Source organism: Chaetura pelagica, unplaced genomic scaffold (genome assembly GCF_000747805.2).
Source record: "Chaetura pelagica isolate M959 unplaced genomic scaffold, ChaPel_1.0 scaffold456, whole genome shotgun sequence".
Lineage (NCBI taxonomy): Eukaryota > Metazoa > Chordata > Aves > Apodiformes > Apodidae > Chaetura > Chaetura pelagica.
In genome coordinates, this window is record NW_009953574.1 from 2,208,986 (window position 1) to 2,232,576 (window position 23,591).

Here is a 23,591-nt window from a genome sequence, read left to right on the forward strand (position 1 = left end):
TCTCTTTGTGTACCACCTACAGCACCAGGTTTCTCTGCCCAAATGAGGTTTCAGGCTCAGCAGCTGTCACCCTGGCTTTGACAAGCTGGAGTGTTTCTGATTTATCCTCAGAAGAGACCAGTGGAGGGTTCTTCCTTGCTGGATGCTGTTGTGCTCTTTGGTATAAGAGCTGGTGTTTCAGGAGGAAAGGCTGACCAGAACTCCTCCATGATGGTGTTCTGCCACCATACTGGGGCATTTCCCCAGTCTGGCCTGTTTCTCTTGTTTTCTGAAGGCTCTTTCATGTTCAGCTTGCATGTGTGTTAGCAGCTTTATCTCCACCCTGCCATGTGAGCTAGGGAAATGTTATTTATTATTCCCATTTTGAAGATGGAAAAACAAGGCAGAAGAAAAGATGGCCCACAGAAAAAGTCTTTAGTTGCTCTGCACCTTAAGCTCTAATCTGCTGTTGTCTTTGCACCTCCTTTTGTGGAGTTCGCCTTTCCTGAAAGTACATGCACATGAGAAGGAAATCCTGAGTTTCCACAAAATGGTAGCACTGGATTCCTTGTGTAAGCCTTTCCTGTTTGGGGTTTTCCTTGGTGGAAAACAGTGCACATTCCTTGTCCAGCTGTTCAGAACATCTTTGGGATTTCCTCTTTGGGAAGATCCTATCTTCCCATTCTGCAGACTTGCAGGTCCAGCTCACTCCTGTGTTTTAAATTGTCTCTGAGACAGAATCTGTCATTTTGTCTGGTTAGTGCTCTCATTTCAGAGGTAACCTTAGCAGATTAGAAAGGCCCCTGATTTCTAAATTGCCCATGAGAGGCATGGGCAAAGAACAGTTTTCCTCTACTCCCTTCCTGCTTTCCCACACTGTGCTCAGAGTAAACGAGCTCTTAGTTTAATATCTGCTGCCCAACTTGCTCCACACCAATTTCAGGACCAACAAGAGATTGCTCTTTCACCTGCCTTTGATTTCCCAAAGATGTTGCCAGTGGAAGCAGGCTTTGAGATTATTTTTTTTTTGTCTGTAAATGAGAAGGGTGGGGCCTCCTTCTGGCTACACATGAAATTCTTCAAAGCAGAAGGTACTATATCAGATGCAGTGGCAGAACAAATCCCATGTGATCAGAAAGCTGATCAACGGGGTGCCTGCTTAATTGGGATGCTTGCCAGAGAGGAGATTTGGAACAGCGTGCTTAGTAGCTCCAAACAATAGCTGAATGCTTAGACATTTAAAAGTGCATTTTCACCCGAAAAGCTACCATGAAAAAAAAAAAAAGCCAAAAATCCAGCCCTTGACACAGCAGCTTTTCACTGTGTTTCCTGAAATGGCATTGAATGTGTCTGCCTGTGAGCTGGCATCTAAATGTTCACTGGCAGATTTCCTTGCACCACTGCTGACACCAGCAAGAGCTAATCTTCCCATTGAACCCTGATGATGGCTGTTTAAGGAAGGTGCTGCTTGGAGAAGAATTGTGGCCCAGGTGGGCTGCCTGCTGCACATTGCTCACAGGAGCTTACTAGGTGTGAATTGTTGGTTGCTAGTGTGAACTTATTTCTCTGAAGCCTCTGGTTGCTCTGATGTTCCTGCTAATTGTTTGTGCAAAGCTGAGGTTCACGTGAACGTTTGGTGCCCATGATGCAGTTTTAAGCAGACTGCTTCATACAGCACTTAGAAGCAAGTCAGACAAGGACATGGACTGGAGTTTTTGATCAATGTGGTGTATTTGTCTGGGTGAGACCTTGGGGAGACCATGTAGGTGCCAAGTAGGAAGGGTCTAGTAAGGTTTTGAAAGTCTGAATTCACCTCAGCTGCTGGCTCTGGTTGAGCTGTGCTGGTAGCTCTCTGGGCTGGTTTTGCTGTCTCTGTTAGACTGGGTAAAAGTCAGGTTGAAGGTGGATAAAGCTGGGCTCTGGCATCAGTGTGGAGAACCATTTAGGTCCATGTCTGGTTTCTCAAAGTCATTTTGAGCTGAGTGTGTGCCAAAGTAAGACCACCTGAAAAGTGTTATGCCCTGGGCCTGAGCCCTGCCCTCTCCATCCTGCTTTGTCCCTTTACAGCAGTGTGAGACAGACTTCTGGAGCTGGCTATGGAAATGCTTCAGCACCCACTCCAAATTGACCTGTTGGAGCAGGGCAGTGGCTTGCTTGGTGCTGTCCTGTCAGCTGTGTCTGAACAGGCAGTTGGGTAGAGCAGGACAGAGTTGACACACCTGCTCCTGTGGCTGCCTCGGATGTTGCTCTGGGAAGGGTTTTTTCTCCTCTCTGAGCTCTCTCTGTTTTCAGGCACTTGATCTTTTCTGTATGTCAAGGTCTTTGTAGCCAGGACTCTCTTGACAGCTCTGAGTCATCCATGCCCCTGAAGACTACCTAGAATTTAACCCAGCCTTGTGTGCCATCCTGGGACAGCCACTTGGTGCTGATGGGTAGGAGGTTAAAGCACAGAGTGACCAACTCCCTTGACCACTGATGCTTGGAACAAGTGCTGGAGTGAACTTCAGTAGGTGTTTTGGGCATGCCTTTGTTTCATGCAGCAAAAACCTGATCTGTATCTCGGCCTCTAGTCAAAGGCACATTAGAGTGAGCAAACATATGTACCCTGGCCCACCTGGGAGCTGGTGTCTGGCAGGAGACAGTGCTGTGGGCCATTAACACCTGACTTGTACAATACAGCAGTCCACAAAAGAGAGATTCTTGGAGCTAGGAGCTGTCTTTGCAGTCTGACTGTGGAAATGAGCATCCGTAGTGGAAGGTAGCTGGTTGCTCTGGCCGGGTGGATTCAGTCCAGCATGCTCAGCCTTTTTTGTGTGCTTTCCCTGTGCTTAGCAGCAAACCATCTCCCCTCCTTCAGGCCATCAACACCCCTGTATTTATACTGGGTCTCTCGTTTTCAGGCTTTCCCTTTTTAGGGTCTGAGGTAACCCAGAATCAGCAGTTCCCAGCTGAGACAGCACTTGTGTTCAACAAAACACCAGCCGTTCTACTCCCTTCCTCTTCACACCCACTCTGTGTTTCTTCTCTAGCTTTAGCACAATTTCTGCTAGGCAAATTGAATGCAACTTCTAGTTTGTTAACAAAATCAGCTGTTCCAGGTTCTGTCACTGCCAGTGGTGACAAATGCCCCTCCCAGGGGTGGTCCCTTCTCCCTGCTCAGTGGATTCTGTGCTTGGGTCTGTGAGGAGCTCAGAGCTGTTGGAGTCCTTGGCAGCCCTCCCCCTGAGGTGTGTTCTCACAACAGACACCTCAGTCTTTTTTTTTTTTTTTTTCTTTTTTATCCTTACAAGCATTTTAATACTCAATAAACCAGTCTTGTGAGCTGTTGCTGGTCTGAACTCCCCTGCCACTGCACTACAACCTGTTTTCCCTTTGCTCAGGGGTTACTGGTAGTGCCTGTAGGTGTAATAGTAGTTTGCAAGGAAACCTGGCCCTGAATTTGCAGGAGCTCTCAAGGAGATAAGTGTTAATACTTTTAATCTGGCTGTTTTGCCCTAGAACACACCAGCAGCTAAGTTGAAAGGCTTTTTGGGGTGTACAGTCATAATATTGATCTGTCAGGTCTCCTGGCTGTGTGCAGTGACAAGAGGTGGATGAGAGGCATGTTGAGGAGAGCACTGCTGTTTGGAGTAAAAATTACAGATGGGTTCTGGCTGCAAGGAAGAAACTTCCTTGAATTCCCTCAGGACAGGCCTGGCACGGGGGACCTGCACAGACGTAAAGGGAGGAGAGATTTGGCTGGCAGCATTGTTATTACTGGTACTGATGCATGAGCCAGACTGGATTTCCCAATCCAAGACAGGCAGCCGGGGCTGGCAGTGAGCACAGCCCATCTTTTCCCCTCATCAGCCACAACAAATACAGAGCTCCCTGATGCCAGCTTACAAAGGAGCAGTTTTCAGTGCACTTAGCACATTTCAGACTGAAAAGCCTCAGCTAGGTTTAATGTGTAGAGCAGTGAGGTCTGCTCCTCTCTGGGTGCATCCCCTGAGAACATGTTGGAGTGTAAGTTCCCTGCCCGGGGGCAGGGTGTGGAGCAGAACTGTCACTTTCAGTCAGGGGCATGAGACACACAGTTCAGGCAGGCAGAAAAAGTGGTTGTGAAACCTTAGGGATGTGGCAGCAAATGCCAGGGCATGGAAATGGGTGAACAACTAGTGGTAGTGGCAAAAATCCATCCTGCTTCTTCATGCACTCCTGCAGGTCTCCAGGATCACAGTGAGATCCTCAGTTGCTCTTCATGAACATCCTTCCTCTGCTTTCTTCAGCGTGGGTTCAGGTCCCTTAGCCCTTGCCAGTCATTCCCAGGGAGGAGTGGGGCTACTCTTGAGGGCACAGCCTTGGACCTGGGGACTGTTTTTCAGGGACCTGTCTCCCAGCATGTACTGGCTTTGGCAGAGGGACTGGTATATCATCTCCACAGATGTTTTGCCCTCCTTCCCACAGGTTTCTGGTGAATGCACTAGGTGTGAGGTGTTGTGAGCCCCCAGCCTTCCTCCCTGCCTGCACAAATGCCCTAGCATCCTCCTGCTTGACCAGTGAGTGGAGTGTCTCCCCTCTGTCCCAGAAACCAGATGGGTCCTCAGGCTGGTTTCTGGTTGTGTTTGAGCCCTGGCAGGGGAAGCCTACCTTAAAGGATCTCCTGAAATTTGGAAGCAGTGTCATACCTGCTCTGTCAGGATACCCAGCACTCCGGCTGTATTGGGTCCTGGAAACACAGTACATCTGCCCACACATTTGTGCAAGCTACATGTGCTGCCAGGTTTGGGCTACTCTAGGTACACACAGCAATTGCTGACAAGTTGTGTTGGGCCCCAGAATAACCCTGTGCAGCCTGGCCAGGCAGGAGAAACTCCTCAAAATAGCATTTACAGTGCAAATGGTAGCAGAAGTTCAGCAGATGCCACCATAATTACTGGTGCTCTCACACAAGAAAACAGTCTAATGGGGATGCTACCTTCTCACTAAGGTGTTCAGGGAGTCACAGTGTTTGAAGATCCTTAAAAAGCTTTTCTAGCAGCAAGAGGTGTAAAATGTCTGGGAGCCACAGAGAGCTGAAAGAGAGCAGAAAATGATTTAATAAAGGGCTGTGGACTGGAGGATCTTTGGGTTTAATGGTTAAAGGCTCCCATCAACTGAAACGGGGCATGACTTAGACTCAAAAGAAGGAAAATTAGAAATCTCTCCCAGAGAGGATTATTTGGTTCTGCTACACTCAAAGCTCCCAGTGCTGCTGGTTCAGGAAGCCATGTCTTCTTGTTGTGGAGAAGAAAGTGGGATGTATGCTGGCGGGTACCTGTCACCCCCATTCCCATCAGCTCAGGAGCTGCTTGCTGTCACTCTGACCTGAGGAAGGTCATTGTTCATGTAGGTTAGTGTAGCTTGGCTCATGTGACTGTGGCCTTGCTTCTCCCTGGGCACAACAAACTGCTTCCCAGGTTGGGAAAGTACTGGGATGAAGATGCTGTCGAGAAACATGTGGGATTTCTTTTAGAAATTCACAGAACTAAGATGAGAAAACAGAAGTGAGGGGATGATGTGTGGGGCCAAAAACAAAGCCCCAGGCCCTTTTGTAAGCACACTTGTATTTGTTGCTGACTTGAGGCTCTAGCTACTGAGCATATGGCATCTTATACCTGCAGGTGTGAGCAGCTTTATCTGTAACCCAGAGCTCACAGTGGAGCAGGTGACAGAGGGAAAATAAAAATAGTTGCAAGTCACAAGCTCGTTTCCCTGGGGGCTGCTGAAGCCCCTGCTGCAAGAGCAGGAGTTCTGCCTTGTAGGCTCTGGTCTTTGGGGTAGGCGAGGGGAGGTTGTTCAGCAGAAGGGTTTCCTTCCCAGGAACACCTCAGATGTCATGCTTTAAAGTCTCACAGACTCCCTAGCTATAGGGTCTATTCACAAACTTCAAACTGAGCACCTGCTTAGGAGCTTTGTGTCATGACCCCTGCCTGGCAAAATGGCAGCCCTTTTCCCAGACCAACTGCTGGAGCAGTTCAGGCCAGGGAGCTGCTCTGCCCACCAGTGCTGGAGCTCTGCCATTCTTCAGGGCCTGCTAAACACCATTTAGGGATCAGCAGCAGTGAAGATCTTTGTGGCTCCTTGTTTCTGTCTCCTTATGGGGACACACAGCATGTCTCCTTATGTTCCTCACAGCATAGCTGAGGTGCTGCACCTCGTGCTGGCCCACCTCATCTGGTACACTTTGTCCATGGCTCTTCCAAGCCTACAACCCAGCTGCTCTTGGCAAAGGCATGAAGTCTGGCGTGTTTTAACACTAGTGAGTTTTGTGTCCTCTTGCTGCCTGTCCAGTGGCTCCTGCAAAATTGCTTTTGCCTGGAGGCTGTTGACAGTCTGAAACAAACTCCAGATGTGCAGAATGCAGACCACCAAGTGTACTGTAGCAGAGGTGCCTCAGCCAAGTCTAAATGATCCCATTTGTCTACCTGAGCCACACTAGCCATGATCACATGGAGTTCAGAACAGACTGGTAGTGAATTCAACCATGCTGATGGAGTTACATGCTTCCAGGTCCTGAAGCTGCAGCTTATCTTGAGGTCTCTGCACAGCATCCCACTTTAGGTCTCCAGAAGCCGAGACGTTTATTTGGGAATGAGAAGTCTGTTTAATTTGGGCCTGCTCTAATTGCTGGCATGAAATCCTAAGTTGTGTCATTAAACTATAAAGATCATCAATATGCTTTGATCTGGCAAATAAAGATGCCTTGTGTTCAGGATGAGTCACAAATCTGTGAGTCAGGAGAAACTAATGGATCGCAAGAAAGCGGTGATAAATGAATAGATTGGAGAGCACAGCATTTTGATGTTGCTAATCAAATTGTCTAAAAGGATTGAAGTGCTGCAAGGCTTTGATGGGTAATCCAAGACAGAGCCTTTTAAGTAATACTTTGTTTTTCCTCTTTCTCTACACAGACAACATTTCCTGTGACTCCATCACTTGCAACGAGCCCCACGATGGCTTTTAGTCCCTACCTGAGTCACGTTTCTCCTGGGATGGGCTTGGTTCCTGCAGAGCTTTTACCAAATACTCCTGTCCTGGTTTCTGGAAATCCTACTGTTACAGTTCCAGGAGGCTCTGCTGGGCAGAAACTGATGCGTACGGATAAACTGGAGGTATTTGGATGTCTGATATGATACTGCTGATGGAATTGAACATGGCATGTGGGCCCAGCTGCTGATCTCTGCTAGAATGACCTGATGTGGCACTGCATGGAGTTTAAACCCAAAGCTTTCCTGACGTAGGGCTGCTGCTCTCTGCTTGAGCAGACTGATGCAGGGCCTGGTCCCAAATCCGTGGAAGGCGCTGGAATCTTGGGAGCCCTCACTCTGGCAGTGGGATGGTTGTTTTCTGTGGGTGATCTGCCACACTTAAAAAATGAAATGCACGTGGATGGTCTGTCATTCACTGAGTTAAATGGGAGATGTTTTGGCAGTAACAGCTGTTTCCCTTGTCTTGAGATGGGCTTATTAAGATGTTACAGGATTAAGCATGAAACTGTTTAGACTCCTTGGAAAGGTGTCTCCTCTGCCCTCCATTTGCCTGGGCATGCTGGGCCTTAGTGTTGGAGGAGTTTGTAAATGTCCCCTAAGCAGACGCTCTGCAGGAGATAAGGCTTGAGGACCTGAATTGAGAGGCCCCTGCAGGTGTAAATTATAACACAGGAAGGTAGTGGAGAAGGGTGTAATTGCAAAGCATATTGTTTTGTGTTATTACTGTATATTGCCTTGCTGATTGCTTCCGTTCCCTCGTGACACCTCACCCTTCCCCACACTCAGCCTGACAGCACACTGGTCTGGGATCTGCACCACCAGCTATAGACTTCAGCAATTTCTCATAGTTCCTCAGACAAGGAAACCTTGCCAGATCCACTTGGTGAAAGCTTTTTCTCTGCTTTTGATGCTTCAGGGTTCACAGCTTATGAGGATCTGCAAGATCTTGGTGAAGCTGGCAATTTTGGTAACACCAACACATTGCATTGTAATCACATGCACTGTCAGGTAACCCCAGAGTCAGTTTTATACTGGAAGGCAGTGAGACTTATTTCTGTGAAAGAGACTCCTCATAACAGCAGCAGGCAACATTTAGAATGAAATGCCCTGCCTGTGAGTGTGCTCCCTAACAAATTGATAATCTAGCTGAGACACAAACAGCAGAGTTAGAAACATTTGAGCTTTAGAGGCAAGGGAATGATCCTGAGCTCCAGAAGTTTGGGCACAATGGCATTAACCTCTTGGTGTCACATTCCATTCTGCACACATTCTGAACTTCACTTGCATTTGGTCATTGGTCTTGGTAGTGTGGTTTTCTTCACACCCTGGACCAATTGTGAGTAGCACCAGTTGCCTTTGTGACTGTTGTCATGTGCTCACCAGGATGAGCATGGGTTTAGAATACGTACGTCGTTTAATGTGGCCAACTGAACTGATATTCCGTGTTGAAAATACTGGATGAAGAGTAACTTGATGTTCTGCTCAACAATGTGACTTTCTTTCAAGGTTTGTCGAGAGTTTCAGCGTGGAAATTGCACACGTGGTGAAAACGATTGCCGCTATGCTCACCCCATAGATATTGCCATGATAGACACAAATGAAAATACTGTTACAGTTTGCATGGATTACATCAAAGGTCGATGCTCTAGGGAGAAATGCAAGTACTTTCATCCCCCTGCACACCTGCAAGCCAAAATCAAGGCAGCTCAACACCAGGTGAACCAGACAGCTGCAGCTGCAATGGTAAGTAGAGCCATTACCAAGCTGTGTTTCCATTGCTAAGAGTTGTCATTTGTGTTACGTGTGTCATCTGTGGAAAAGTAGAGTGCTTTGTAAATGGCTGACTAGAGAGCTGAGAGCATGTGCAATATGATCCCATCTCTTCATCCTTTCTGTGTGCTCACCATAGCATGAAGCCCAGAGTGGCACAGTGCATCTCACTGGAAGGGGTCACGGTGGTGAACCCTCTGATTTTCTGACATGGCATCATGAGGGGACATGGACACAAGTGCAGTAGCACCTGGAACCAACACCTTCCCTGGCTAGGTCGCAGGTGTCAGTTCGGTTTCTCAAGTACACAAGGAAAGCAAAGACTGCCCATCCTGTAATATATCCTTTCCAGGGGGATCCTAGCCTGATGAATCAGTAGGAAAATTTCCACTGACTTAAAGCAAACAAGATACCAGTTGTTCAAGCTTAGCAAACCTGTGCCTGGTACCTTTGCCAAGGCTTAATGAAATGACAGGACTTCCTGACCTGTTTCATACTGTGAATCTGGTAGAGATGTTCCCATCCACATTTTCATTTAAATTGTGACTTCTTATACCTACAGTTCTAAAAACAAGCCAACGAAGTCTTGCCAGATCAAATTCAGAGCTGGAGTAAATGTTTACCATTCTGTTAGATTTGGTTTAATGGCACCAATTTATTCCAGAATTGAGAGACCTGGGATGTTCTTCCTGGGGAGGGAAGAAGAGGCTGAGGGGGATCTTACCCATGTGTATACATTTCTGAAGGGGGAAATAAAGAAGATGGAGGCAGACTCTTTACTGTGGTGCCCAGTGAAAAGACAAGAGGCAGTGAGCAGAAAAATGAAATATGGTAAATTCCATTTAAACTTAAGAATGAACTTATTTACTGGGAGAGTGTTCATACACTCCAACAGGTTGTTCCATCCCTGGAGATACTCAGAACCTTCCTGGACACAGTCCTGAGCAGCTTGTTTTAGCTGACCTTGCTTTGAGCAGGGTGTTGGACTAGATGATCTCCAGAGGTTCCTACCAACCTCATCCATTCTGTGACTGTAGACAGTAAAAATGTTACTTTTCATCTGTAGTGAAACATAATGCAAAACAGGGAAGACTTAGAAACTAAACAGCTGCCCTCCTTGTAGCATCAGTATTACCTGGAATGTAATTTGAAGAGCTAATTTGTACTGCAGTATTTTATTTGTCCTGCAGAGTTTATTTCTTAGATTTCATACTGGTTTTATTATTGCTGAAACAACCCAGGTCTGTTGAAAAAGAACCTTCTGAAATGGAACCTCTTCTGTTTTTCACAATTCAGTCTTTACTTTTTCACTAATTATCTGGGACACTGGTACTTAACCAAAGCCAGTTTTATTCATGCTGCTGGCTTCTCTTAAAAATGTAATTAACCTCATTTGTATGCTGTTAACCAGAATTTTAAAAATATTTATTGTTGGCTCATTGCATCACCCCTGCTACCAAACCAGCTTACATTATTCATTGACTTTTCAAGGTTTGGTGCATTTACTGTACCTGTTGAGGAACAGGACTTCAATAAAGGGAAGAATTGTGCCCAGTTTTCTTGGATCAAAAAACATGTGCCAGACAAATGGGTGTACCTTCTAAAATAGATTTGGAATGATTTCAAGTTTAAATTCAGAAGGTATTTCAGAGGGACCCAATCATGCAGTTACTTGACATGCACAACTAGTAGCTTGACTCACTCCTGCTTGGCTGAAGGCAGCGCAGCACAGTCAGATGAACTGGGCCAGGCTCAGGCCCCAGTTCAGGGTGGCACTTAAGCATGTGCTGCAACCCCCTTTCTTTACCAGGGGTCCTTCCCTTGCCACAAGTGCTCCTGCTGAGCTCTGCATGGCGTGTGGCTGCAGAATGAGGGCTGGAGGCCAGCACAAGGCCACCACCCGCAGCACTAATCCCTGTGCCCTGCTGACCCGCTGCGCCAGCTGCGCTGGAGATGCTCTAAAGCACGTCCTGTCATGACATTTCTTTACTTTTAAAACTTGCTGAGGCAAAATAGCCAACCAGCTGCTAAGCCAGGTAATTACTCAGCCACCCCATGTTGTGCATGCCTCGTCTTTTAATATATTGTATAATGCATTCATTTCTTTAAATTATTTTTTTTTTTTCGCCTCCCCAAAATGTTGCTCTCTCTTGACACACCTCTGCTTGCTGTTTTTGTTACTGTGCTTGACCCCCCTCCCTGGCCCATTGCCATCATGTGCTCGCTGCCTGCTAATTAAGACTCAGCCAGCTGTCAGATCACTGAAGCGACCGCTCGAGGCCACCTTTGACCTGGTACTTGGACCTTTCACCTTCTCGCTTTGCACGTAACCATCTTAGTCTGCATGAAGGCCTTTCACCCTTGGTCTGTTGTGTTAGTGCCTGGGGAGACTGCCCATCCCTGCCAGAAATGTTGCAGTGTGCATTCAGACATGCCAATCCTGCATCATCCCCACACACCATCCATTACCTCTCTGAGCTTTGACTCCTTGCAGCCTGGGTGTGTTTTGGAGGCAGCTCTGGGTTTTGAAGTGTTTTTCCAAACAGTGGCAGCTTTGGAGTCGGGACACTTGATGTTTTGGTGAGAATTTGACTCCTTAGGTCTGCAGTGTTTTAGATGTGTGAGAGGTCTGGGTGGTGCAGGACAGATCCAGCAATTTTTCATGGTACTCTCAATGGCACAGCCTTGCCCGGCAGTGTCATGTTGGTGCTGCCCTGCAGGAGGGTGCTCTCTCTTGACACACCTCTGCTTGCTGTTTTTGTTACTGTGCTTGACCCCCCTCCCTGGCCCATTGCCATCATGTGCTCGCTGCCTGCTAATTAAGACTCAGCCAGCTGTCAGATCACTGAAGCGACCGCTCGAGGCCACCTTTGACCTGGTACTTGGACCTTTCACCTTCTCGCTTTGCACGTAACCATCTTAGTCTGCATGAAGGCCTTTCACCCTTGGTCTGTTGTGTTAGTGCCTGGGGAGACTGCCCATCCCTGCCAGAAATGTTGCAGTGTGCATTCAGACATGCCAATCCTGCATCATCCCCACACACCATCCATTACCTCTCTGAGCTTTGACTCCTTGCAGCCTGGGTGTGTTTTGGAGGCAGCTCTGGGTTTTGAAGTGTTTTTCCAAACAGTGGCAGCTTTGGAGTCGGGACACTTGATGTTTTGGTGAGAATTTGACTCCTTAGGTCTGCAGTGTTTTAGATGTGTGAGAGGTCTGGGTGGTGCAGGACAGATCCAGCAATTTTTCATGGTACTCTCAATGGCACAGCCTTGCCCGGCAGTGTCATGTTGGTGCTGCCCTGCAGGAGGGTGTTCTGTGCAGTGGGCACAACTCAGATGTAGGAGGGAGAGGACTAAGCAGCACCCTCAGGAGATCTCTTCTGGGAACTGGGTGCAGTGCAGGACTTAGGTTGTGTGTTTGGTAAGCTGGGAAACAGCTGCTGCTGCAGCTGCCTCTGGCTGTGGTTCCTCCCCCATACCCGTGTGGGACAGTGTCAGCAAAGGGGCCTTGCTCTGGGTGCCTTTTGCTCCAGTCTCAGACACAGGATCTGCTCCCCAGGCTTGTGTCTCCAAGCTGTCTTCATGGAAGCCTTTGATTATTTTCTGAGTTTCAAGTATGCTGTATCTGCTTTCATGACTCTCACAGCGAGGCAAAAGCCATCCTCCTAGTCTGCTGTCAGTCCTGGCTCTGTAGAAGACAAAATGACACAACAGCCTCTCCCTCCTCCTGCTCACAACTGGCATGGTCACAGCCCCAGAGATGGTGCAGGCAGTGACCTGCACGGTGCCTTGCTGCCTTCTCCAAGAACCACCTCTCCAAGGAGATGTGATCTGGCAGGGAATGGGAAAGCCCTTTAACTCCCCTGCCCTTCTGACCATGAAACAAAACCCCATCAGATACTTTTAATAGTCTTCCTGCTCTGAAAAATCTCAAGGTTTGCAATCAAGTTGCTGGAATATGTCACCTCCTCTGAACCCTTTGGCAAGGGTGCTCCAGTGAAGGATTCACAGTGGTGGCAAGAGCATGTATAATCTTCAGAGGAAGTTTCTCAGATTGCTTCTGCTGCTTGCCAGGGAATGGGCACTACCTTTGGCCTCCCACAAATCATTTTGTATTTGTCATGCCTTGGACTGAAGCAATGAGCCAGATACAGACCCAGCCCCTCTTTGCTAAATGCAAAGAGGTGAAAGGAAGTGTGATTTGCTCCCAGGAGATGGTGATTGGAGAACTTTGAAATGCAATTAAATTGTTGAAAAGATTTAATCCAGTTCTTGTCTTGTGAAAAAAAAAAAAAAAAAGACACCAACAAAAAAACTTAAGAAGGGGTTGTTAGCCAGCACATGGGAAATTTTGACTTGGGCATGCAGGGTGTTTTTATCTGTCAGTCATGCTGAAAGGCTGGATTGCTTTCCATGCCATGCAGAGAAGTGGCACAAACCTCTCTGCTCAGATGCTCGTGTTCCAGTCAGGAAGTGGCTTTCTCAAAAATGAGAAGGGGTTGTTAGCCAGCACATGGGAAATTTTGACTTGGGCATGCAGGGTGTTTTTATCTGTCAGTCATGCTGAAAGGCTGGATTGCTTTCCATGCCATGCAGAGAAGTGGCACAAACCTCTCTGCTCAGATGCTCGTGTTCCAGTCAGGAAGTGGCTTTCTCAAAAATGGGAGGCTGCCTGGCATTTTTGTAGTGGGAGTTGTTCGTTGGGGTCAGTGTGGGCTATCACATGGATACTGAACTGCATTAACCCTTTCACCAGTGCAGATGGTCTGATGGTGCTGCATGGGTTGCATACCCATGTGTGCACACAAATAGGCAAAAAAGAAAGTTGGAAAAGTTCCTGTTTAAGGCTGCTGCTGTGTCTGTGATGGTCAGAGCTTGTCCAGAGGGAAATCACAAGCAGCAGGATGAGGTAAATTTACAAAATAAGTTCTTGGCTACAAAGAACTTGGCTCCTGTCCTCAGCAGGGAGGCACTTGCTGCAGAATTCAGTAAGGTCAAAATATGGTGAGGAGTCTCCCATTGCCTTTTGTAGGTGCTGCAGGACACACTTGGGGGATTCCTTTAGAACCAGGACATGGTGCAATGTCTCCCCATGAGCTGTTACAGTTCCTGCAAGTCCTGAGGCAGTTGCAGAAATGCTGGCCTGTTTCAAATGAGACCCACTTGACTGCTCCAGTGTCCCTGCCAGGTTCCTGTGTGGGAGCTGTATTGGCCCTACTTCATCACGTGCATTTTTAGACACCTCTCCTAGGCATTTGTAGATAGACCTTTCAGTGAGCGTGCTACTCACCTCAGCACAAAGGCTGAAGAAGTGGTGAATCCAGATCTGTCTGTCCCCCTGGGCCCTCCTGCACCTTAATATAAAAAATAAGATAGATTGGAAACAGGACCAGTGCATCTTCAGGGCATGATCCTCTATGGATGCTGCCCCAGCTGCTGGGGTGGGACAGGTGACTCAGAAGGCTGTGTCAAACCAGCAGCAAACCCAAGACAGGGTCCTGGCTCCTGTACCCACAGAGCCCATATAGCAGGGCTGGCCTCCTGTTTGCTCAGCAGCTACTGCAGTGTGCTTTTTCCCTTGTAAGACTCTGGAAGTGTTGCATTTATTTGGGCTTCTCTGCCCAGCTGCTGTTCAGGACGTGTCCCAGAGGTGTTGTTCAGGGAGCAGTAGTGGGGCTGCCATAGCTCCTTTCTCTCCCTTCCTCCCAGGGGCTGTAGGAGGGTATGAAGAAGGGTGATGTGAGAGAGAGCTTGGGCTAGTCTGTTGTGCCTTGATGTCCCTCTGGTCTTTTGGTGTTTGTATGCTCACTCTGACTGCCATGCTGGGCTCAGGAATTGTCCCCCATGTAAAGAGCCAGGACATCACAGCAAGGTCTCAAAGCCTTCAACTGTTCTGCTTTTGGCACTGCCATTATGGGATAATGGGCATTTTGGGGTGGTGACAGCCTTTGGCCAAGAAGCAAGGAGTCGAAAGTCCATTATGTGCCTGGCACAGTTGCTTTGCTATAATTAGTTGTGTTCGGGTTTTTTCTGAGGATGATTTTGGAAGCATCTGAAAAAGAATGTTTTGCAATCAGGCACAGTGAGAGCCATGAATTTAAGCAGCAAGTTCTTCAGTCATTGTGAATCTGTAAAACACTTCTGATGTAAGTGGAGCTACTCCAGTCTCTACAAGCTGCAGATTTGTCTTGTGCTTGGAGGAACATTCATGTAGTTATAATTAAATAGATGAGATGTAGATACAGTCAGGTTTAACATAGATATCAATGAGGGCTCCCCTGGAAATGGAAACTCTTAGATCTTTACTTAAGATTAAGTCCTAATGCTGGCACTGACTGCCTACTAGCATTAGCAGAGGATGGGTGCATGTCTGAGGGCAGTTTTGCAAATGCAATTTCTTCTACTTTTCTTGTTTTTAATATTAAAATCACCCAAAAGCCACCATGTGAATAGAGATAGGATGGAGTAATGTTTTGCCTGGAAGTATCTTGCTTAACATTTCTCAGATGAGCAGTCTCCTATAGTGAATTAAATTTAAAGTGAAACCTGTTTGTAGATAGTGACAACCTGTTGCAAGCTTTCACTTAGATTCTGTTGTGTGTTGATCTTCATATCGCTTTAAAATCTCCTGTCCTTTCTTCTGAGCACTGTTTGTAGCCTTAACCCTTCCTTAGCTAAACCTTCTCCATTACCTATCTGTCATCTATTAAAAAAAAAAAAGTAGGAGTGATAACCCTATTTTTCAGCCATTGCTTTGCTCCATGATCTAGACTAACAACTAGGCAGAAATGACCTGATTCCGCATGACTTCCACGTGCGTAAATCTCATTGACGTCAGTGGGAGCGGTACGTGCTGAAGGACTGCAGGGCATAATTAAAAAGGACCCTTTTCTATCACAATGCGGAGGGGAAAAAAAAAAAGTGACTTCTACTTGGACACAATGAAAAGCTGTAAATAATTAGACACGTTTCTGTCTCCTAAGAACCTGACATACTACTTTGCTGTTGAGACATGCTTCGATGAACGATGAGTAACTCGCTGAGAAACGTTCCTGAGTTGGGTTAATGCTTTTTACTAAGTCTGATCATGAAACAGGTTTGACAGGCTGGAAGAAGCCCAGTGGTGTGATAGAACAAAAAAGAGAGGATTTGCCTGATAGCAAGGCCCACCCTAATCTTGTTCGAACACCAGATCTGTCAATGGCTTTTTCCACTGCTAATAATGAGCAGTATTTAACTGCTGGAGGCCCCCTTCTAGAGCTGGGAGCGAGCCTGAATCTGCTGGTTCTGATCCCTGCCAGTGCTGTGAGTGGTGAAGAACCAGGCCTGTTCTTGACCCTGTTGCTCAGCCTCTCTACTAACAAGTGAAAATGCATTTTACTATTAACATAAGATAGGGGATGTAGTTGGCAACAGCTGCTTTACCACCTGGACACACGGGTCAGCTGCATACAAGTGTGCACACCTCCACACGTGCACACATACATGTAGGTGGGTGTTGGAGCAGGCAGAGGCAAGCATCCCTTTTATTCCATGGCATTTGTTACATATGCTAATCTTCTTGGTTTTAGTCAAGTATTATATTTCTCTTACTTGCTGGGTTTTTTTGGTTTGTTTTTCTTAATGCTTGCTGCCTGCAACTGCTCTTCGTAGTACCCTGTCCAGGTGATCACCTTTCCCCTTCCTTCTCCTCATAATTTTTTTTCCTGTGTGCCCAAGTCAGTTTTGCTGAAAATTTTCCTTTGCATCCCTCCTTCTTCTGGCCTCTGCCCCTTCTGCTGGTGCATTACTAACTGCTTACCTAGTGCAGTTGTGGTTTCACTTACTACTTCTACTGTGATTTAGCTGCTCTTCTCTTTCCTGTCTCGCTAAGTTGATACAGTTGCAGGTGATTTGCCACCAAGAACCCCCTATTATTTATTGCATGCTTGATCTACATCTGGGCCTCTTTTTTCACTCCACTTGTCTTTAATGACTCCCTTATCCACAGGCCCTGCCGCCTGGTGCACTTCAACCTTTACCAAAGAGGCCAGCACTTGAAAAAAACAATGGTGCCACCACAGTCTTTAACCCAAGCGTTTTCCACTACCAACAGGCTCTAGCCAACATGCAGTTGCAACAGCCTACATTCATCCCCACAGGTAAGTGTCTCCTTGCTTTTCCCCAGCATCATATTTGTCTTTTTTTATTGCCTAAACATTGAGCTCATGAGCAGACTTGAAGAGTCCCTAGCAAAAGAGTGTCAGTGTGTAGTTTAGTGTTAAAATTGGATGAAAAGTTAATGTTTCTTGTTTGACTGCTTTGTTTTTTCCTTCACCTACTACAATTCAGAGCTTTTTACATGTAAAGATCCCTTATTAGCCTTTTTTGGTTTGGGGTTTTTTTTAAGTGGTCAAACTAAGAACAATGTCTGCATGTTTCTTGAATTCATACTTTCTGTTTCTCCTCCTTATGATTCAACTCGTTAATCCCAAATTAATTCTTTGACTCTTGTGTAGCACTCTTGTGGACTCATGTTAAAATGTCTTGTGGACCTCTGTGCCTGCTCACTTGAAGCTGCAGGTACCTTTCTGAGCTTCTCTCTCAGTGACCTACATATTGCAGCAGCCATGATGTTTATAGAGGGAACATTTCGTCTTCAGTAAATACAAATTACATAATCCTTTTTAAAGGCATAGATTTCCCTCTTGCTTGTCTTTTGACCAGTGAGATAGCCCAGGCTTTTTAAAAGCAATTGAACTCCCAGCTTTTATTGTTCCTGTAAGGTCTCAGAGTAAAATTGAAAGATGCAGTTCAGTAATTCATACAGGACTCAAAATATTGACGGGACAGATGCGACTGCTGACTAGCCAGTTAACCTCTATTCACTGCAGCCAAATGGAAACCAAAACCTGCTTAGCATAGAAGTATAAGTGGCTGAATTAGGAACTCTCCAGAGTTGGTAGCTGAGTTTTTAGTATCATTATAATCATTGCGGAACATAATAAGAAAAAGAATGTCCAGTGTTTTTAATGGTCAATGCTGTATTTGCTTGCCAGGTGGTATTTACAAAAATATTTTAAGTGTTTCTCTGGACTGGCCCCTTGAGGTGAAAGTGGACCTGCACCTTGGCCTTGCCATTCCCTGGGGAGAGGGGGAAAGCTGTAGAGACAGTCCAGTACTGAGCCCTAACTGTATCTCAGGTGTGAGCCCGGATCCAGAGAGCTGAGACCTAAATCCCGTTCTTGTGTGGCTTTCCCATTCTGGGAGCGCTTGGAGACACTCAGAACTCAGCAGCTGCTGAGATGTTCTTCCAGGGAAGTGGAGTCTTGTATGGAGAGATGGGAGGGGGACTCGTGTGGGAGCCTCCCACCCTGGGCTCTGCGAAGTGATTGTGGAGGGGCTGGGCTGAGCTGAGCATGCTCTGCTAGGTGCCAAGCCAAGTACTTCTGCAGGAAACTCTGACACCTTTGAGAATGCCAAGTCCCTGAGCTGGCTAAATGCTCCTCTTCCTCGAGGTCGCAGTTGCCAAAGTTGACATCAGGACTCCTATTTCTGATGTCAGCACCATCAATGAGCTGTTCCCCAGCACTCTCACCCTGCCCTTGAGCCCTGTCTCCTGGCAATGAAATTACGCGCGGGGCTGACGCGTAACAAGCAGGTCTGTTTGCTGGCACCTGCTCTCGTCTGAGGACACAAATGCTGGGCAGAGCAGCAAATTGCCAGTCAGAAGACAGGTCTTTGATGAGTTTACTTTACACATCCCCATTTTCCCCTTACGCATCAGACTGCAGGTCTGGTCTGAGCCTTCGCAGGGTTTTGGAAGGCAGAGAAGTGGCACGTCAGCAGCTCCCAGTGTGGGGAGAGAGGGACAGTGAGCTGCTGTTTTCCTTAGCTCCTCCCCTTCAGTTACTGAGAGATCAGCATCATGGATTGCAAAGAAGGGGAAAGTCAGGGGGTGTCTGTTGAAAATGGCATCATCACTGCAATTGTTTCGAGTCGAGAAAAAAAAAAAACCCTGCCTCTTTCAGCTTAAACTAGAGACTTAGAATCCCAGTCCCTGCTTGCAGGAGTGAATTGCTTTTGTAAAGTCGGTTTTAACATGAGTGTCACATTCCTGGAAGGGCATTTTGCTTTCTGCTGGTGTGATCAGAGAGAAATCAACACACCTGATAAAAAAAAACCAAAATGAAACAAAACCCAAACACAAACTGTTTTCTAGGATAGATCATATCATTTAATACCAGGGTGGGAGAAGAAATATGTTCTCCACTACCCAAGAATTCAAGAATTAATTTGGTTTGCTACGATCTCTTAAAACTGAGTTTAAACTATTTATATACCAATGTGCAGAATCTGTTTGCATGTGCTTAAATACTGAATGCTGCAAAGAGAATACCTGCTTTTTAGTTAAAGTGATTTCTAACACTGGAGCTTCACTAATGAAATATCCCTTTTGTTCATCTTTCCACGCTTCAATGCATGGTGTGCAGGGTCAGTTCTGTGCATGACACCCACTGCAAGCGTTGGTAGGTTTTTCTACACAAACTTCTCAACTTTTCCTATAATCTGAAAAAGACAGCAAGTTAGTATGCATCAGTGAGAACCTGGGTGGCTGAGTGGTGTGACTGTCTATCCGCTGTCTTCTTTGAGGCTTAAATGGTTGTATCCCTTTTAATTTCTGTGCAGTGCAGTGTTCTGTGTGACTAATAAGAGAATCCAAGGTGATGTGTTCTCACCCCTATTTAGTTCTGCTGCAGAGACAAAAATTTGTCACTTAAATGTCTTTTCAGCCCATTTAGGTCATCCAGCAAAAGGAAATAGGGATGGGAGGATCCTGGTGGTTATTTTTTTTTTTTGTATCAGGCATCAGGTGGAGTAGAGTTTGGATTTTTTTGGTTGTCCTTCTGAGGACGTTTTAGGACACTGGTTTAATAAAGGTGCTAAGGATGAGAGAACATCTGGGGTCAGCCCCTCTGCCAGAGCAGGGTGCTGCTTGTACAGCTTGTACAGAAGAGCAGGGCTTGGACCGTGGACAAGATTCATCTCTTTAGTGAAGTCTCAGCTGCACAGGTAGAAGGGGCCACAGGGAGATACCTCTGCAGGTGCTGGTGGGATGCAGTGAGGCAGCAGGGCCGAGGACACACTTGTTGCTGCTGCAGGGATCCAGTATGCTCAGGCTCAGCATCTGGGTCTTACTGGGAACCTGTGCAGGTCTTTGAGGGACCTTCCCCTCTGTCTACAGCTGCTGAGCACAGCAGGGTGGGTGAAAACTGAGCGTTGATCCTCCAGCCAAGGTTATACAATACTACCAGCATCCAGGTGTGTGCCTGCTTCAGCCACAGGGAGAGGGGTGGGAGCTGGAGCCCCAGGGAAGCTGCAAGGCTTTGGGGGAGCAGTTCTGAAAGCTTTGGCAAGAATGGCTAAGCACTCTGCTCTCCAAACCTCCCCGTCCCCCTAGTGCAGGGAGGACACAGCACTGGAAAAGGGCAAGCTGAGCCCTTCAGACACAGCTCCTCTGCCTGTAGGAAACCCCGACCCGTGTGTGCTGGAGCCTGCCCAGCCCGCAGGCACTTCTGCTCCCTGCTGGGGGACCTGCCCTGCCTGCTGGGATGGGAGGGCAGGCAGGGCTGCTTCCCTGCCACACGTTTGTGGGGATGGCTGGTCCTTCCCGCAGGCTCCCCGGCCCCACAAACACCCCCTGGGTTTGGGGGATGCCCGTGCGTGCCCCGGGTTATCCCCCCAGCACCGTGCTCTGCGGGATGCACAGCTTCAGGAGGCTGCCGAGCTCCCTGCTGCCGTGTTGTCCTTTCGGATGCTCTTTCTGCAGTTTGTAGCTGTTCAGATGCATTTGTGTACTTTTCCCTCTCGGCCCCCTCCCCTCTCCATCTACCCCCACCCCAGCCCTGCAAGAGAGGAGTTTTTGCCAAATCCTCTAGAATTAGAGTGGAAAGGAAGCATGCTGAGTTTGTGCAGAGAGCCCCGGGGCTGCCAGCCGCTGGTTTGCCGTCCCTCCAGCTCTGTCCCATGCTGGAACGTTGTCCCCCCTAGAGAGAGGCAGGGGAACCTGGCAAAAGGGCTGCAGCAGCCACTGCAAAGCTCATCACGTACCTCTGGTTGCTGGCGGGGATGGGGTGGGGAGGGAAGGGGACGAGCTTTCCCAGGCGGGTGGGAGGGTGCGCTTGCCAAAATGTCCCCACCCAAAGGAACGTGCACTTGGCTGTGTCTAACTCCCCACGGGTGCGAGCTGATGTGGGCTTTTGCTAGCACACCCACCCTCTCCCCCCTTTGGAAATTTGGCCATCAGAGTCTAATACATCATTGTTCTGCTTATAAATGTACTAAGTGTTGAGAATGTTTTGGTTTTTTCCTTAATTATAATTGTAATTGGCTTTTCCCCTTCTCTCTTGTTTATTTTTTTTCCCAATGCTGTCTTGCTTTGCACTGTGATTGCATGCTGCGCCCCGATGTGTCCTTCATGACGATGTCACATGGCTTGTTGCTGTGATTCCTGCCACGCCCCCAAATCCACCACATGTTGCCATGGTTACATTAAAAAAAAATACAAACAAACAAAAATCTATACGCTCCACCCTCCCGTATGTCGCTTCCATGGTTCCCTTCCGAAAGTGCCCATGATGCACGGTGCTACGCCCACCACTGTGTCTGCAGCAACAACTCCTGCCACCAGCGTCCCCTTCGCTGCAACAGCTACCGCCAATCAGGTTTGGCCCTTTCAATGGCTTTCTTTCATGTGTTCAGATCTCGAGGACCGGGCGAGGGCCGGATCCTGCGCGGGGCCGGGCGCCTTCCCGACCCGCTCGGCGCAGGGTCGGGCGCACAGAGGCAGCCTGGGTGCGTGTGGGTGTGGGTGTGTGTGCGTGTCTGGGGACCAACGTGGGGCACCGGCCCGTCCTGCCAGCTGTGGGATGGGTGGTGAGCCCGGCCAGAGTGTTGTAGGGATGGGTGATTGGGTAGGGGGTGCAGGGGCTGCTCCAAAAATACAGCACCCCATCGGGTTCCCAAAATACAGGCTATAAATCTCCTGGCCGGATTGTTGCATGAGACCCGCAGCACTTCTGCTTTCAGTCTCAAGCAGAAATACCACCTCCAGCATCCTTCCCCGTGGTATTCTGCCATGTCCTCTCCTGGCTGGAAAGTGGAAGTGACAACACAAAGCGGCCTCTCCCCCTGCCCCCGCAAGATTGGACTTGAAACAAAAAAACCCAAAACAAACGAAAAACCCCAACCAAAACCAAAAATATTGGGAGTGAGACTACAAAGCCTGAAGCTTGTTTACTCCAGAAGTGTCACCCATCCCTACAGCAGTGACTCTGGCTGTGCAGGCCGTGCCATTGCAGCACTGCCACCAGTGTGGAGGGTTCCATCCACGTTTGCTGAGCTGTAATTCTCTCCAGCACTTTCCTCTGAAGATGCCAAACTCTGGCGGCTGTTTCCACACCGGTCCTGAACTGTACACGCACAACCTGTCCTAGTGATGCTTCCTGACAGTTTGGTGTGACACAGCTTTTCCCAGTTAGACCAGAGACATTTCAAACACTTTATTTATTTATTTATTTATTTTTTTCCCCCAATACTGATCTTAGCTTTTTTGTTTGTCACACTCTCAGGTTTAGAGCTCTTGCAAAGAAAACAGTGTCACTTTGTTCTGGAGGGGCTGTCAGGCATGCCGAGTGTCAGTAATATCTCAGGGGGCATACTCTGGTCATTGACTAGTGTGAGGTCATGAGGCTTTCAGTAGAAGTTTTGCCTGCAGAAGTGCTAGGCAGTGTATTACTGCTGGCAGTAGGGATTGCTAGTCTTTTTCTGTGCTTTGTTGTTATTTCCAGGTAGTGTAGGTCTTATACTTGTATTGGTCATGAGAAGAAAGCAGACGTTCCTGTGTAGCGTTGCTCTGTGGCTGTGTGAGTCCTGTTTCAGCCAGATAGTTTGAGGGCATTTCTGTCTTACTTGTAGTCTCTGGAGTTAAAATCCTGCTACAATCACCATGTACTCCACCAGGCATCAGTAGTGATGCAGCTACGTTGTACTTGATGTGGCAAAATAACCACATCTTGGGAATGGATCCTGTTTTATAACACTGTCGTGCTTACTAACCTGATGCTGAAGACAGAATGATCAGCCAGATCTAAAGACAGCGTTTTAATGTGTTGTGTTCTTTGTTTTTTTTGCTGTAGATATCCCAGTTATCAGTAGATGAACTGAGTAGCAGCATGTTTGTTTCACAGATGTAGAAGTTCCCGATAGAACAGTAAGTTCCTTTTTGGCATGTTTTTTCCTGTTTGTGGTGGATTGCTTTGTACAAGGGGCACAGCATCCCCCACAGGGTGGGCTGGCTTGGGCAGGGGCATCGAGCCCATGGGACCCCAGTGGCTTCTCACTCTGTCAACAGAAATTCAGCAGCTGCAGCACAGATACAGATCAGCTCCACAATTTATAATGTTTCCTGTGTATAAAATACGTGTTTTATGGTGTTCACAGCCTCCCTTCTTGCATCCCCCCCTAAGTCTGACACCTGTGTTTACAGGTTACTCTTGCTCTGCACGGCTCCCAGCTGCCTGCAGGTGCCTCAGGGATTTGTGCTCTTGATAGCAAAGGCTGCTCTGGAAATGAGTCAGCTGAAAAGGTGTAACTTGTCTTGTGCTGTTAGTGGCATCTTTCCTTTCCTGGGGTAAGCAGGATTGGGCCATCATCGGCTGCTGTGCATCTCCAAGGCTGCTGTGCATCTCCAAGGCCGGCTTAGACTGAGCAGGGATTTGCTGTTGAGATGCAGATGAAGCCCCATTCATAGTGGGTTTCTTCAGAGGTCCTTGTATGTGTTTAAGACCAGGAG

At 47.6% G+C, this 23,591-nt stretch overlaps 1 protein-coding gene across 4 annotated transcripts in view; it reads left to right on the forward strand.

Annotated features, from left to right (window-relative positions):
• The window catches only part of MBNL3 (muscleblind-like splicing regulator 3), a 50,163-nt gene extending 27,171 nt beyond the window's left edge, over positions 1 to 22,992 (forward strand). The window contains exons 3-8 of one of the 4 annotated variants that reach the window (XM_009999671.1): positions 6,912 to 7,112; positions 8,496 to 8,732; positions 16,749 to 16,899; positions 19,231 to 19,266; positions 21,368 to 21,462; positions 22,936 to 22,992. In XM_009999671.1, the coding sequence (XP_009997973.1) occupies positions 6,912 to 7,112; positions 8,496 to 8,732; positions 16,749 to 16,899; positions 19,231 to 19,266; positions 21,368 to 21,462; positions 22,936 to 22,992 (777 nt within the window). The remainder of the gene's footprint in view (positions 1 to 6,911; positions 7,113 to 8,495; positions 8,733 to 16,748; positions 16,900 to 19,230; positions 19,267 to 21,367; positions 21,463 to 22,935) is intronic. The other 3 variants (XM_009999672.1, XM_009999673.1, XM_009999674.1) reach the window with 3 other exon arrangements.
• The last annotated feature ends 599 nt before the right edge of the window (positions 22,993 to 23,591 follow it).